The 14,515-nt window shown below is 37.6% G+C and overlaps 1 protein-coding gene across 2 annotated transcripts in view; it reads right to left on the reverse strand.

Annotated features, from left to right (window-relative positions):
* Nucleotides 1-305: 305 nt before the first annotated feature.
* Nucleotides 306-14,515, reverse strand: part of ARHGAP6 (Rho GTPase activating protein 6) — a 322,604-nt gene continuing 308,394 nt past the window's right edge. For both annotated transcript variants that reach the window (XM_013129608.3, XM_031051180.2), the window contains exons 10-13: nucleotides 12,068-12,165; nucleotides 5,722-5,984; nucleotides 4,097-4,177; nucleotides 306-3,386 (exon numbers count right to left, since the gene is read on the reverse strand). In XM_013129608.3, the coding sequence (XP_012985062.2) occupies nucleotides 2,680-3,386; nucleotides 4,097-4,177; nucleotides 5,722-5,984; nucleotides 12,068-12,165 (1,149 nt within the window). In that variant the 3' untranslated portion in view covers nucleotides 306-2,679. The remainder of the gene's footprint in view (nucleotides 3,387-4,096; nucleotides 4,178-5,721; nucleotides 5,985-12,067; nucleotides 12,166-14,515) is intronic.

Genomic DNA, 14,515 nt, shown 5'->3' on the forward strand with positions numbered 1-14,515 from the left:
ACTTTCCCTGCAAGAGGAATATTATGGCTGTACAAGAGCATGTGTCATAGGAAGGAAAACATCACAGAGATCTAGAATTGAATAACCACACAGATCTAACAGCTAAAATAAAACCAGAAACAAGCTTTCACAGCTATATTTCTTGTGAAATATGAACAAGACATCAAAAGAAACTGTCAGTCATTTCAGCATGGAAAGAGGTACAAGTAAGGATTACATCATCCTTAACCTGCTCATGATAGATTTCCTCTGTCCTGTTCAAATGAACAGACAGAAATGATGTAGTCTTGGCAAGTGTTACTTTAATTCATCAGAATTTATTCTATACCTCTTTTCTTCCAAGCAATTGTATATTGAAATGTGTGCAGACACGGTTGTCCTCCAGCAGTGGTCTTGGGTTTTGTTCTCTGTTTTCGCATAAATTCTATATAGATGGTAATATACACATATATACACAGATATACAGAGTGAGATACTGGCAAAAAGCAAGCTCTTTATGAGGCTGAATAATCATTAGAGACCTTTCACTCAAAAAGTTGAAAGCACACAGATGCTTCTGTATTTAGAAAGGGATTTACAATGCAGAGATGGACATCTAGTGAACAAAGTATCTTCTGCAGTGGGATTTACACTCTGCCTGGTTTTCAGGACTATTATGGGGATCTAATTCCCTGTAGCAATTCTGTATCAAGCCTGGGATAATACTGAGACAAGATCAAATTGTGAAGATTTTTTTTGAGAGCTTAATTTTGTCCTTATATTTCATTATTTTCTTAACTTCGGTTAGGGTTGGGTTTTGGTGGGTTTGCTTTTTGTTTTGTTTTGGGTTTTTTTTATTAATTGACACAGAGCTGCTGCTGCAACAAGCTACATGCAAGAACCTTTTCCTACCGCTTTTCATATCAAGATAGTATGTGGAAAAGCCTTGCAAGCACCAGAAAAGAACTGAGATTTATTCTAGTTGCAGTATTCCTAAGAAAAGCTGCCCGGCCTGACAGTACTACAATAGTCAAAGGCCATACTTTGCCCCTTTCTATTTGGGTTGGTGTTTTTCTCTTACAGCTTTACTTGGGAAATGGAGATATGATGGTTAGATTCTTTATATGATGGATTTTAAGCCTAAGACTCAAGTAAAAATTCAGATCTTATATATTTAAGTTGTATTTAAAAGTGGTCCTTAAGCTCCGAAGCCTTTTAGCTGGTTTTGACAGAGATACTCAAGAATGTAATAAAACCACATCAATTTTTACATAAACCTTACTTCAAAAAAAGGAGCAAAAATTATGCTCATTATTTTGCTTAACGTTTTATTCCATCAGTTTGGCACAAGATAGAACTTAAAGACAACATTGCTGAATAAGTCTTCAACTTCATTAAAATTAAGACTAATGCATTTTATAAAATTATTTTGCTATGATACACTTTCCCTTATCAAGTGATAAAAAGATTTTTCTCTGGAAAGACTGAAGTACATTGCCACCTGCTGGCCACAAACAATTTTGCAATTTAAAACCACCAGAGCATGTATAAAACGGCAACATTTAACAACGCAACATACAATTACTGAGGAAGTACTGTTGACCCAGAATTTGGCACAATATTTACTGAAACGCAGCTGTGAACTTCTCCAGATGTCATGTTATTTTCCAAAACTGTGTGGTTCCTTTTATAGGTCTTTTTTTTTCTCTTTCTCAATGCTGAAGCTTTATTATTGCAAAGCCATATTCTTCCTCATTTGCTCCACATCTCTATTTATTTGGTTTGGTTTTCTAAAATTTGGATTCCAGTTTATTGTTTTAGAACAAGACAGAAAATTGTACATTTATAAATATATATATTATATCCTGTTATCCTGTATACATAACATCGGTTTTCATCTAGAATGGAAGGGCAGACCTTTGCACTACACCCGTAGTTGGTTTAGGCACGGCCTTGCTCTTAGTTGATTCTCTGAGCTGCTTCCTATCAGAATCTGAAAATAAAAAAACAACACATTTTTACAATCTTCTATCAAATTTTAATTTTGTTTGCAAATATATTTATAAGAAAAAATATTTGGTATTTCCCCCTCTAAGCTCACTACTACCCTTATAAAATATATGGCTTTTCATGTTCCACTCTATTTTAGTGTTTTTCAATAGGCAGTGAAAAGGAGGACAACTTCTCCTTTTAACAGTTTTTTTTTATATAAGCACAGAAACCAGCTTGTGCACTTTCTATAGAATTCCAATGCATACCACGGTAATGTAAGTGCAGTGACTTTTTAAAAAAAGCAGTCATGGTTGATTGACATCTGTATATGAAAACATAACACATGATTATCATACAATACCCATTACAGAATATACAATCATCAGAACTGCAGATATATAAATACGTTTTAGCAACATCAAAGCAATGGTTTTATCTTATACACAGCATATGCAAACGGAGTTATTGGACTAAAATTTTCATCTTTTCATGGTTTTATCTGAAAAGGTTGCTGAAAAACAGGAACATAATGCATTTGTAAATGGACTGCTTGACAGTGCTGTTAAGAAAATAAAGTGAACAAAGTTTAAAAAAAGTATATGCAATTCAGTTGGTATAAAACAAAGAAGCCCTCCCCATTTTCCAATGTCACGGTTGTTTTCCTGTGAGACGGAGGGGTCCAGGTACTGGGAGTTCTGCAGAGTCTGATCATACAAGGGTTTCTGGGAGGGCATCAGGGTTATCAGCTGATAATAGCTCCCAAATTTGCCACCTTTCCCTTTGCCAGTCATGCCAGTCTGCCTCTGAAACATTCTTACTGTTCTGACTGTGAGGTGCTGTGGAACAGATATGACCCGCTTGGGTGTGTGGGGCCAGCCGCTCCTGCCTGGAGGTGACCTGGTCAGGGGCTTTGGCTGGTGGTCCTCCAGCTGCTCTTGTCCCTGAACTTTTTTCTTGGCGTTGAAGTCTCCACAAATTGTGCAACGTTGAAGAAACACTTGATCGCTGTGAGAACACGGAGCTTGGTTTTGCTGCGCCTGGGTAAGGGGGTGGTGGCCGCTCTTTTCTGTAGGAGGGCTTGGCTGTGCTTTGTGAACAAACCACATTCGAGTCACGCTCAGTGAGGTCCTCCACGCTGCTTAAAGTCAAGTGTTGCTCCGACTTCGAATGCGACAGGTCTGAACTCCTACTGCCGACTTCGATTTGTGGGTTACTGCACACCTGAGACACCGTGGGATGAAGCTGACACTCAGGAATGGCAGCAGTTGTCTGGCTCCTTCGCATGACCTGCCTGCTGGTGTCCAGTTCAGAGGAGCTGCCCTGCCACCGAGGAGAACACACAGCTAGGTTCCCATAAGAAAGAGAGCACTGTCCAGGTCTCAACAAGCTGCTTTCATAGATGTTTCCATAAGAACCTGGGGACCAAAATCAGAAAGACAACATCAGAGTGTGTAATCATTTACGTGGCATCTAACAAGTTAGTGCTTTTCCATTGCATCATACTGTAAAAGAGGGATGGTGACTTTTATCATTAGGTTATGTGACTGAAGGTGTATCAGCCTCACCACTGGCCAAACCTGGGGATATGGAGCAGCAGCCCTATATCTATCTAAACCATATCTAATACATTACCTAGTGACCAATACTTTGCTCTGACATAAAGCCTTACAGCACTTAGTGTCTTTCAAATGCTCGAAAAGCAGGGGTGTGTTTTAGTTTCAGTTTCTCTGTGAGGTAGATGAAGATGGGAGAAAAACAAATGCAGAATGAGTCAGGGACTGGCCAGTGGCAGGGTCAGCACCCAGGACTGCCAACCTCACAGCGTGTGCTTGTGCCACTGCAGCAGCAACCCTCAAATCCCCTTCCAATAACTTCTAGAAAAATATAAAACTATTTAAAGAGAAATTTTTAAACTACTTTTTAAAATTAAGTTGTGATAGTTTGAAATGTTGACACATTTTTATAACCGCAGAATCACAGAATGGTTAAGGTTAGTCACTTTTCTTTTAAAAGTCCAACTCTGGACAATGTGAATTTTCCTACTGGTTTTACTGTGATTTCTCAAAACCAAAGAATTGTTTATGTCTTTGCTAGATTTGGGTTTAAAACTTGAGAAATAACTGACCTGTCAGTGCAGAATCTCTACAGCCACTTTTCAGCGTTGAATGCCAGGTACCCCAGATATCAAAATGATCTTCAGAAACATCTAAATAGCAGTAAGAGCAGGAAGAAAACAATGAGACTCTTAAAGCTATTATTTAGAAACATACAAACAGAATGGTAAAACCTTATGTAAGGTATCAGAGTTGTGAAAGTACACTAGCATCTGACTTACTAGCACCTAACACAAACACCTGAAACCTATTTGTTCACAGTTACTTGCTGTTTCAGGCTTGGATCCTGTGATGGATTCAGTAAGCTCTGGATGGGTAGAACACCTGAGTTTGCAGGGAACATAGAATTTCGTTTAAGTCCTCTGCACTACTGAAGTCAGTTGGGAGAATCTGCACAAGAACAGGAGGATTTGGGCAACTGAAGGTTGACCAAATGGCAAAGCTCCCTTAGGCAGACTCAGAGGTCACTGTAAGGCATGCTCTATCAATCCAAGCGATGCTGCAGGTCTTGCAGTGAAGTCACAGAATAGGGATCTAATGAAATGCACACATCAAGCATTGGGCTGGATTACAACTGTTTCATGTCCTTTTCTGATTCCACCTGGCAGTAAAGGAATTTCCTAATTTGTTATGGTCCAGTATCACTGCGATGCATATTAAAGTCCATAACATGGTTTAGGATGGTTTAGTATGATAAAACTTAATGCAATTTCCTGTTCATAATAGAAGCCTGACAAAATTTTGAAGCCTATTCAGAGATTTAGACACTGAATACAGAAGTTAAATGCCCATTGGTATTTATAAAGCATATAGTTGAGATAATAGTCTAAATCCTATTAATTCCAAAGGGAATTAATTTCCAAAGGGAATTAATGCCTAACCAGTACCTCTGAAATGAAATGGTTTTAAAAATACCACCAAACAGTTAACTGCATCCCTACGCATTAAGTTCTTACTGTTTGGCTCTCTAAATATGTGTTTCAAGAATATAAGGTTGTTTTTTTTTTCACTGTTTTTAAAATAAAGTGAAGTGCTGGTGAACTATCAGTTTAAACCACAGTTCTTTACAGAAGAAATCATTCAGGTGTGCACTCCCTAGGTAGCTATGGAAATTACAGATCCCTGCACTAGTACTGCCAGGTATGTAATTGGTAGCAGATGCAAAGCTGTACAGCTCAGCTGTGTTCTCCAGTGGGAGGGTGTTGAGGTCATTCTTTTCAACTGTAGAAAATTTGTAGCTTTGCATCTTAAAGCCTCACATTTTTCCAAAGTCAGGACCATAATCTTGCAGGTATTACAGTCCTGCGGAGCAGGACTAAGAAATCAGTCTTCACCATGCTGTCACAGACAGGCTGAAAAGCAAGAGACACATAGCTCTATTTTCCTAAACAGGTTCAAGTTTTCAGAAATACTATACCAAGAGCATTCCTGACAGCTGGTGCAGCTAATGAGGAGGACTGAGCACAGACCCTTCAGGCTCAACACAAAACAGGGACATTGGTCAGCCATTTTTATAAGTTTATTCACACTATTGCTCTTCAAATCCTGGTATTTGATAATGCAAAATTTGAACTTTTCAATTCAGAAACTCCCATCAGCCACTGAGGAGGAGGAACACAAGCAGGATGTACTCTACCTTTTCCGGCCTGTGATGCAGAAGAATTCTCCTTTGTCTTAGGCTGCAAATGTCCAACCAGCATGTACTGTTCAGGTACCTTGTACAGCTTATCTGGGCTGCGGGCAACTTCTTCATGCATTGCCATCAGTGGGCGCTCAGACAGTACCGGAGAGTTGTTGTCGTACGGGGAGACATCTCCGCTTGAAGCTTTGTTGGAGTCTGTGGAAGAATGTCTTCCTCCTGTGGAGTAGGAACCTTCCGACCGCAGCGTCTCAGGGCTCCTGAGAAATTTTGATAAACAAACTACTGTTAATGAAAAATGCCTTATGCTCACAGCTACAGGTGCAGTTTGACATCAGACAAATAAAATAATGCAGGAGCATGATCACAGCTGCTGAAATTAAAACACTTCAGAAGCACTACAGATGTGAATTTTTCATGAGTAAAACGTTTACCATGAAGTGGCCAGCAGGGGCCACTAAAAATCAAAAGATGTTGCTGTCATGAAAAAAAAACAAAACAAACAAAAAAACAACCAAAAAAACCCCACACAACTGTACAGTTCACCACAGGAAATTAGTGAATCAATTCCTTATGTTACCTTGACAATTTAGCTTCTTGCAACAGTAAATCTGAGGGCATGATAGGGAAGATTAGTCTGATGCTAAGCAGTATGCTAAAATCACTTCTTCCACTCTGAAGTAGGGATATCAAAACATTGGCTCGCCTCTCGAGCAGTGAAAAGGATGCTCTTCTGGAGACATCAGAAGGTAAATGGGGGACAAGCAGATCTATTTATCATACTTCTGGTGAGGACAACAAACAACTGGCTCTTCTGGTAACTTCTAAAACTTTTTACCCTTTCACCTTTAAATCACCAATAGCAAGGCTTGCATTTAATTTTGACCAAGCAAAAAGGGCAAATACACACACCCACCACCAAAGTACAACCAAGGCTGTGCTTGAAACAACTCTCGCTTTTGAAATGTGTTGGGAACACTGAGGAAGACTTCCTGTGCTTTTGCAGTTTACTATGCAGATAGGAGGAATCCGTGAGTCACTGAACCTCCCAAAGAACACGTAGAAATACTTTGCAAACAAACATTTTCCTATAAGACCTCCTTGATTTATATTTCTATTACTCATGTTCTGTTCCTCTGCATCTTGATCTTTGTTTCTTAGATGCTTATCTTTTGCTTCTGGTGTTAAACACTTCACTCAGTAACTTCACTGAATGCATCACTGAATGTGGTATGACAGAGGCTCATTCTTGTAAATGTGTACTTATGGTCAGCCCTTCTCAGAGTCAAATCCAAAGACAGTTTGAACTGAGTGAGCAGCCAAATCACATTACTTGTTATGGAACAATAACCCTCTTTCCAGACAAATGAAATAAAATTGAAGAAAGAAAATAAATACGCAGTGGTAAAACAGGCTAGCTGCAGTACACTATTATTACATAATACAAAAATTATGATAAAACTTAGCACCACCTTTAAGCTTTTGTTGTTTTTTTTTCCTGGCTGATTTACATATTGTATGTCCCAAAACATAAGATATATACACTCAACATCATGATTAGTATGTTATTCAGTGTTTTGTTTTTGTTTTTTTTTTTCCCATACTATAAAAGCAACCATAAACTCTTGTGAATAAACTTAACTAATTATACTCCTTTGTAACTCCTAGCAAGAAATCCATCACTGAATTGATCCTGAACCTTAATGAGGGCCAATTCAAAAGCCAAACTGCCATTTGGCAAAGCAGCAGCACCCCAGGATTCCCAGTGTAGTTTGTATGGTAATGCTGGGGAGTCATTAAGAAAAAGAGAGGGTAAATCACGACTGAATTATGTAATTTCCCATACCAGCTTCTCATCTGAAGTGGAGTCCAACGTAAACTAAACCCTAAACAGCCACACACATTATTATTGCCTCTTAAGTATGTACAATACTATCACAAATATGTTTTTGTCTTTTTTTGGCCCTTAGTCCTTCCTTTCTGACCTCCTCTGCTCCAAAAAAGCTTGTGCGGTGAGTGTGAGTTAAGATGAGATGGGAATTTTAGAAGAGCCAGAAAGACTTGAGAAAGGGAGAAATGTTGGTAGGCTTCCTATCATCAAATGTCTGTCTTTCTCTCCATCTTTCTAGACTGAATCTCATCTAAACCTCACCCTGTTAGCATACAGACATGCTCGGTGCTAACGGTGACACCAATAAGGCTTATAACTCGTAAGCCTTTGTAGGATCAAAACCTAACTGTTCCACAGGACAAAGAAAGAGATGTACCATGAACTAGTCATGGCAAGGTAACACAAGGAATAGGGGAAAAGGAGATGGAAATGAAAGAATATGGGAACATGAATTTTGTGAAACACTGATTTCATGTCTTACCTTGAATGATCTGTTATAGTCTATCTCTTCTCAAGACAGAGCTTCTGATAAAAATTTACCTCAATGGAAACTGTCAAATCTTTGGAAAGATCCAAATATTCAAGTTTCTAAACTCGTTTACAGTTTCTGCTAGTAAGCTGATGCAATTGTATATATAACATTTCAAATTTATTTAGAAAAAATAGCTTTAAAAAAAAAAGAAAATGCCTGTGAATTCTGTCAATCTTACTACAAGAGACTACCAAAATGGATTGCATACTTCTGGAAATCGATCTCATAGATTTGCAAATATTGATTTCATACATTTGCAGCTCTACCATGCTCTTTATGAACAAAAAAAAAATCCCCACAAGTTGCAAAAGATTTTGGCTTGCTTCTTTCCAAATAAAGAATGAATTCTCACATATTCTTCGAAACAAAACTTCTGTATCTGCTTTATGGCTTGAATTCAGTAGCAGATGGATATTTACTAAAATTCAAAATTCATCTTTCCCAGGATACCTGTGAAATTCTCTACCCACACATTGAGGAAAAATTAAGTTGGGAGGCAAATGTAAATATTGTGCAAGATATGCTCTCACCTATATGCAGGCTATGAATAAGGGCAGATTAGGGTTTCCACAAAGAATAATAGAAGATCATGTACTATCAAACCTGAGAAATGAGAAGGCAAGTAAAGTATTTCCTGGTGGTCATGAACTATGTTAAGGAAAAGATTTAAAAAGTGGTTATGTACAAAAGGAAAGATTTGAAAGCTGCAGAATGAACCTATGCTATGTGTTTAAAAATACATTTTCAGATTGCAAAACAAAAATCAGCTATGCTGCAAAGGAGTCTTGGGCTTTCCTTTTTAACTGGCATTCTTCTGAACTGATGTTATCCACCAGTCTACTTGCATGGGTGAACTGGAAAAATGTTAAGAATAATAATTAGTTCTACTGGGGATATTCTTACTTTTCTTTATCAAGGGCATCAAAACAGGAAATCCCTTTCTGTTTTTTGGCAGAAATCCTTTTCTATGTTAAAGCCTCTGAGTAGGAAAACAATTATGTCTTACAAGAGGCAAATCATACAGAGCGCAATGGCTTGGCAGCATGCAGTAGTAATTTCCACACATATTTGAGTAACACAGGTGCCACCAACAAAACAGATTATTATAGGATTATGATATGGTTGCTACTATAATAGGGTAAAGGACTCCATTCAGGAAGCCTCTGCAGCTTTGAAAAGCATTTACGCATAGTGGATAGCCTAGTGTATGGCTTCACTTTCACACCACAGGTTACGATGGATAAAACCCCATCATCACCGTGAGAAAACATGAAAAAATTCTGTAACTTTGAAACTCATTTACTCTAAAAGGACTACTAACCATGATATAATCATAAGAAACAATTTTATTTTTGTGTTAAAGATGCTTCATCTTACAGCTGGAAACCCCAAATTCCACTGTCATCAAGCCAACATACAAAAGAGTTTGGAAGTCATCCACAAAAGCACACTTCATGATTGCTGCCAACGGTAATTAGTGCTTTACCATGAACAACTTCTATAATCTCCCTGACACTCCACTCACAATACACAGCTCTTAAGAGAACTGAAAGATGAGAAACATCTGACTTGTCCTCCTCTGGGGAGGAAAAGAGATTGTGTTTTCTCTGTTAGATGAGAGTGAAGAAAGCATTTATAATGACATCAAAAGCAGAAATGTGAGGGCAATTGCAGAAGCAAGACCTTCAGAGCAATTAAAATTACATTAGTCTTGAAGTTGATTCCATACTCTACTCTATGCAACTAGCTTTTGTGATGAAGATTTGTCTCAAGAATATACAGTTTTCTGTTTCACAGATCCGAATTTGGATCTTGGGCATGTGACCAGGAAATTTCCAAGAGTAGTAAGGATGGATTTTGGAAGCTCATTTTCATCAAATCAAGAAAAACATCTCTTTGCTGTCTGCAGCCTCACATTTCTTACAGGAAAAATAACGAACAAATATGTAGCCTCAAAATTGAGATTATGTTCTGAAACAGATACATCTCTTAAGAGCATCACACTCCTAGCAATAACACGAAGCAACATTGCCTCTAATTGCCTGGGATATCTTAACCAAGAAGTCGCAATCACAGTGAAAAAAATCTCATTAACATTAAGAATAAATCACTTACATGACAGTAGAGTAGAAGAAAAATGACATAGTAAGGTTTTCCTATCTCAGTGGTGCTTCATGTGCCCATTACTGAAAATACATTAAATTGGTACTAGTGTAACTATGTTTCCTATCTGATTTTGTAACCTTTTCTTACAAAACCTTTTTTGTCAGTTGGAACCAGCTTTGCACAAAAGATCCATTTTCTCCTGTAGGTGTGCATGCGGGCTGAAAAGTAAGGAAGCTCAAGGAAAGGTCAATTAATTTAGGGGAAACAGGATCTAACAATAATCTGTTGCACCCACAATGATCTGTGACAAATTTATGCTCAAATGATATGTGTAGCCACGTGTGAGATACAGTTGTATGTCTTTACATTAATATAGACACTGCAATCCAACATGACAGTTTTTATTAGCTTCCATTAGAAATAATATGGTCATTCCAAACTGAGAGCTTAAAGAAAGAAGTCTCTACAGACTACCATATGCCATGTGATTTGCAGTTTCTCTCCTAATTGTGGTCTTGGCTAATGGTAAATGTGAAACAAGTGTAAAAGGCAGCTAATGTACCTCTAATTATCCTGCATTTGTTGTGAGATCTAAACATACACATGGTTACTTGTCAGTCAAACTAACTGAAGTTATTTCATGTCTGTGGTATACTAAGAAAACACACAGAGACAATTACCACAAATCAGATGATCTGTGATAATTTGCTACTGCATGTTATGAGCTCATGTGGTTGAGTCAAACTAACAAAATTCTTTAAACATATTATATATTCTGCACATATTTTTGTTTTGAATTTTTATAACTGAAGAAAGATTTTTCCTCCATGTTTTATTTATACTACTTCTTTTATAACTCTTTCTTTAAAGTCAGGCACACTATCACATTACCTTCAACTATACAATGTTCATAGGGAGAGAAAAAAAAAATAAATCATAGCTGACTGTACAGATTAATTTTAATTATGTTCTGAATGCACTAGGCAATTTCCACACACGGGAAGATAAAGTCCAATCTGTCCCAGAGAGTTTAGAGTCTAGGAAACCTCTTACAAATAACCTAAAGCAAGCTTCTCAAATTTTGTGATTTTGGGATTTGACATTGAGATTCACTAGAATAAATGCTATGACTGTGTGTCCCATAAGAAAGCCAGGAATCCTGTTAATCATAATGTACAAATTCTCAGTGTTAAGGCACACAGGTGTAGGCATATATACATCATACACAAAGCTGGAGTATGTTATGTATCATAACTGCAACAGTGACCAGTGTTATTTTTTTTTTGTCTTCAGGTCTTCCACAAACCATACAATTAAATAATATCCAAAGAGTCTCCATAACTTTGTGTTGTGGTAGTTTACTTGTTTAGAATGTCCTATGTGCATACAATAGGAAAAGAATAAAGAACTGGTCAAAGGGCTAGCTGTGATTGTGTTAAGGCACTCTAGGGTGTGTTTCAAGGACAGTGTAATACACTCCTCCCGTTACTGAAGATTACAACAAATCCAAGACATGAACCAGCAGATCACTAGAATACATCCTGTCAGATAATAGTGCATTGAATATTTTTAGTACATGTCATTCTGTTCTCTGCAGCAGAACGCAATCTTTCCTCTGAATCGGGAAATGATTTGTCTTTAGAAAACACTGTACAAGAGTCATAATTTCTTTGGCAGAGTCTGTGTAATGCGGAGGATATTTCTACTCCACTGTAGACAGTGCGGAAGAGCTGTGGAAAACTAGAACCTTTTGAACACTTCCAGTGGGAGATAGAAATTCCCAGCAGAAACAGGGGAAAAAACAGATTACTCACGATGACTGAGAAGCTTTCCTCCTCAACAAATAGTCCACAACATCTGGATCAGTCTCTAATAGGCTAATAAGCACCTCATTCTGAAGGTCAGGTGAAACCTATGAAGACAACAGAAAATAGAGATTAATAACCTTTCACATACATGAATTTTGATACAATGCTTAACATAAAAGACCAAGTACCAGTACATTTATGGAGAATATACAAAAAAATAACTATTCAGAAGCTTCCACTTAAAAAGATCTTGAAATTTCATGTTACAATAGGTGAAGTAGAACTAAAAATCACTGTGTACAATGTCAAATGCTGATTACTCTTGAACAACCTATTGGTATTCAGTTAGGTATCATGTTTGATAGCAACAGTAGGATTACTCATGTATCACAATCTCAAAAGCTTCAGTTAAGGTCCTCACCTCACATCCCTATTCAAAGATGTGGGAACATTTACAAATTTCTATTCCAAGAAACTGTCCTTATTTTGAAATAATGTGAAATGTAATTACACAGGAAAAATAATGTTTCTTCATATATTCTGTGGCATTTGACTTACTTATATCCTTCTCATATGGAAGTTTCATGGTAATTATTCTATCTATGAAGTTCTTAAATTGCTTCATTTCAGCAAAACTGCCAAAGGTTAACATTTTTCTAAATGCTGCCTTATAAACAATTAATGTTCAGGTATCCACATGGCCAAATCCTGAGATCTAAAAGCATTTAAATTCCTGCTTACGCTCATTCAGAACTTGAGTAATTTGTCTATAACTCAGGTTTACAAGTGGGTCCTGTTGGATCCCTGCCCACTCTGGACTTCGGACAGTAGACACAGGCTCAGCCAGAATTTGCCTCATCTTTGGAGTTTGGCCTTCCGATTTGCGAACTCTCTTTATTGCACTTTAGATGGAGATGAACCTTCAAAACACTTGATAACTTAAGTTGCTGCTAGATACAGCTATCTCAGAAACTTGAACTAACAGCCCAGGTTCACTCATGACAGATGAAGCTGGAGGGAAGACAATCTCAGCAAGAGGTCATTAACTGTACAATATGCTTCTGGATGCAGTTTGTCAGAGCCCGAATCTCTTGACCTTCAGGTTACCCTGCATGGGCCACTTGTTCTCCCTAGGAAATAGGAAAGAATTACTAATAGATTCCTCAGGGAAATACCTCAGTTTGGGAGGTATTTAGGGAGTCAAGTTACAGAAAAGGCATATTTCTTTAAAAACAGAAATAATTTGAAAATAACTGAAGATATGCATCATTTAATTCAAACTGATCCAAATTCTCTATGAAAAATTTGTATGACCACCTATTACTTTTCTGAAAATTGTATTTAGCTTCTGAGCTGGAAAAAATATGTTACTGATGCTCATTGATATACCTGTGTTTAAATAATTATCTTCTCTTCATAGGAGTACATATTTGGAAACCTGGTGTGCTACAACTTCTCTGTTTGGATAGTCCTTCTGTACAGTATCATAAACTCCACATAAACTTTGAGGGTAAAGCAGGACCCATGTCTTTCTGTATGTCTATTCAGCTTTATATTAAGTTGATGAACTTGTAAGAATCTACTGAGAAGACTTTGTCAGGAAAATAAGACCGTATTTTCCATTATTAGAAAAAAAAAATATATCAGTCTCTCATCACATAAAAAAGAATCCAAAAAAGTTCCATCAGGAAGTTCAGTTCCAACTGAAAGCATCTGCAAAACCCAAACCTAGCAGTCCTATTGAGATATTGGACTTTTACCTGAGAGAATAATCTATATTAATCTATGATACTTAACTTGGTTTGTACTGATGGTTTCCTTTCTAGAAAGGGTTTTGGATTTCCTCCTGTGCAGCAATTTACTTCAGTTTAGGTAACTAACTTGCAAATGTAGAAATGTTATGGATGTAATTATAAACTTACACTTAGAGAACTACTGGTATCTCGGAAAGATGTCACAGAGTTTTAATAACTATTATTGAATTAAATTTTTAACTGGCAGTTGTGGCTGGGTAGATGGATGAGAACTTGGAATTCAGTGACAGAAGGGAAGTGAAGGCACTGCTAATTAAATAACAGCTGTTGAGCACATACTGGGACAGATCAGAAGCCTCTGGGGTTGTCAAGACTGCAGCAGAGTAGTGGACATTCTGAGATGTTGAGGCTGGGTGTTAAATAAGTCGTATCTATTGAGATACAGAAGGGTGGAGAGACACTTGATGTACCTTCTTTGTGCTGACTCTTGCTACTGACTGATGTGACACAGAGAGGCAGCATGTGACAGCCTCTGCAGTGGGGAGGCCAACGTATCTTTTAACAGTAAAGATAAGAAATTTCCATGCTTCTTTGAAGCAGGCCTGGATTTGGGTGCTTGTAGATGAAAATGCATGATCAAGCTGCTCTTCCCTGTCTTCCATGCCAAGTCAAAGGCAGTGAGACAAAGTGGGGTTGAGTT

This window comes from Melopsittacus undulatus, chromosome 2 (genome assembly GCF_012275295.1).
Source record: "Melopsittacus undulatus isolate bMelUnd1 chromosome 2, bMelUnd1.mat.Z, whole genome shotgun sequence".
In the NCBI taxonomy this organism is placed as follows: domain Eukaryota; kingdom Metazoa; phylum Chordata; class Aves; order Psittaciformes; family Psittaculidae; genus Melopsittacus; species Melopsittacus undulatus.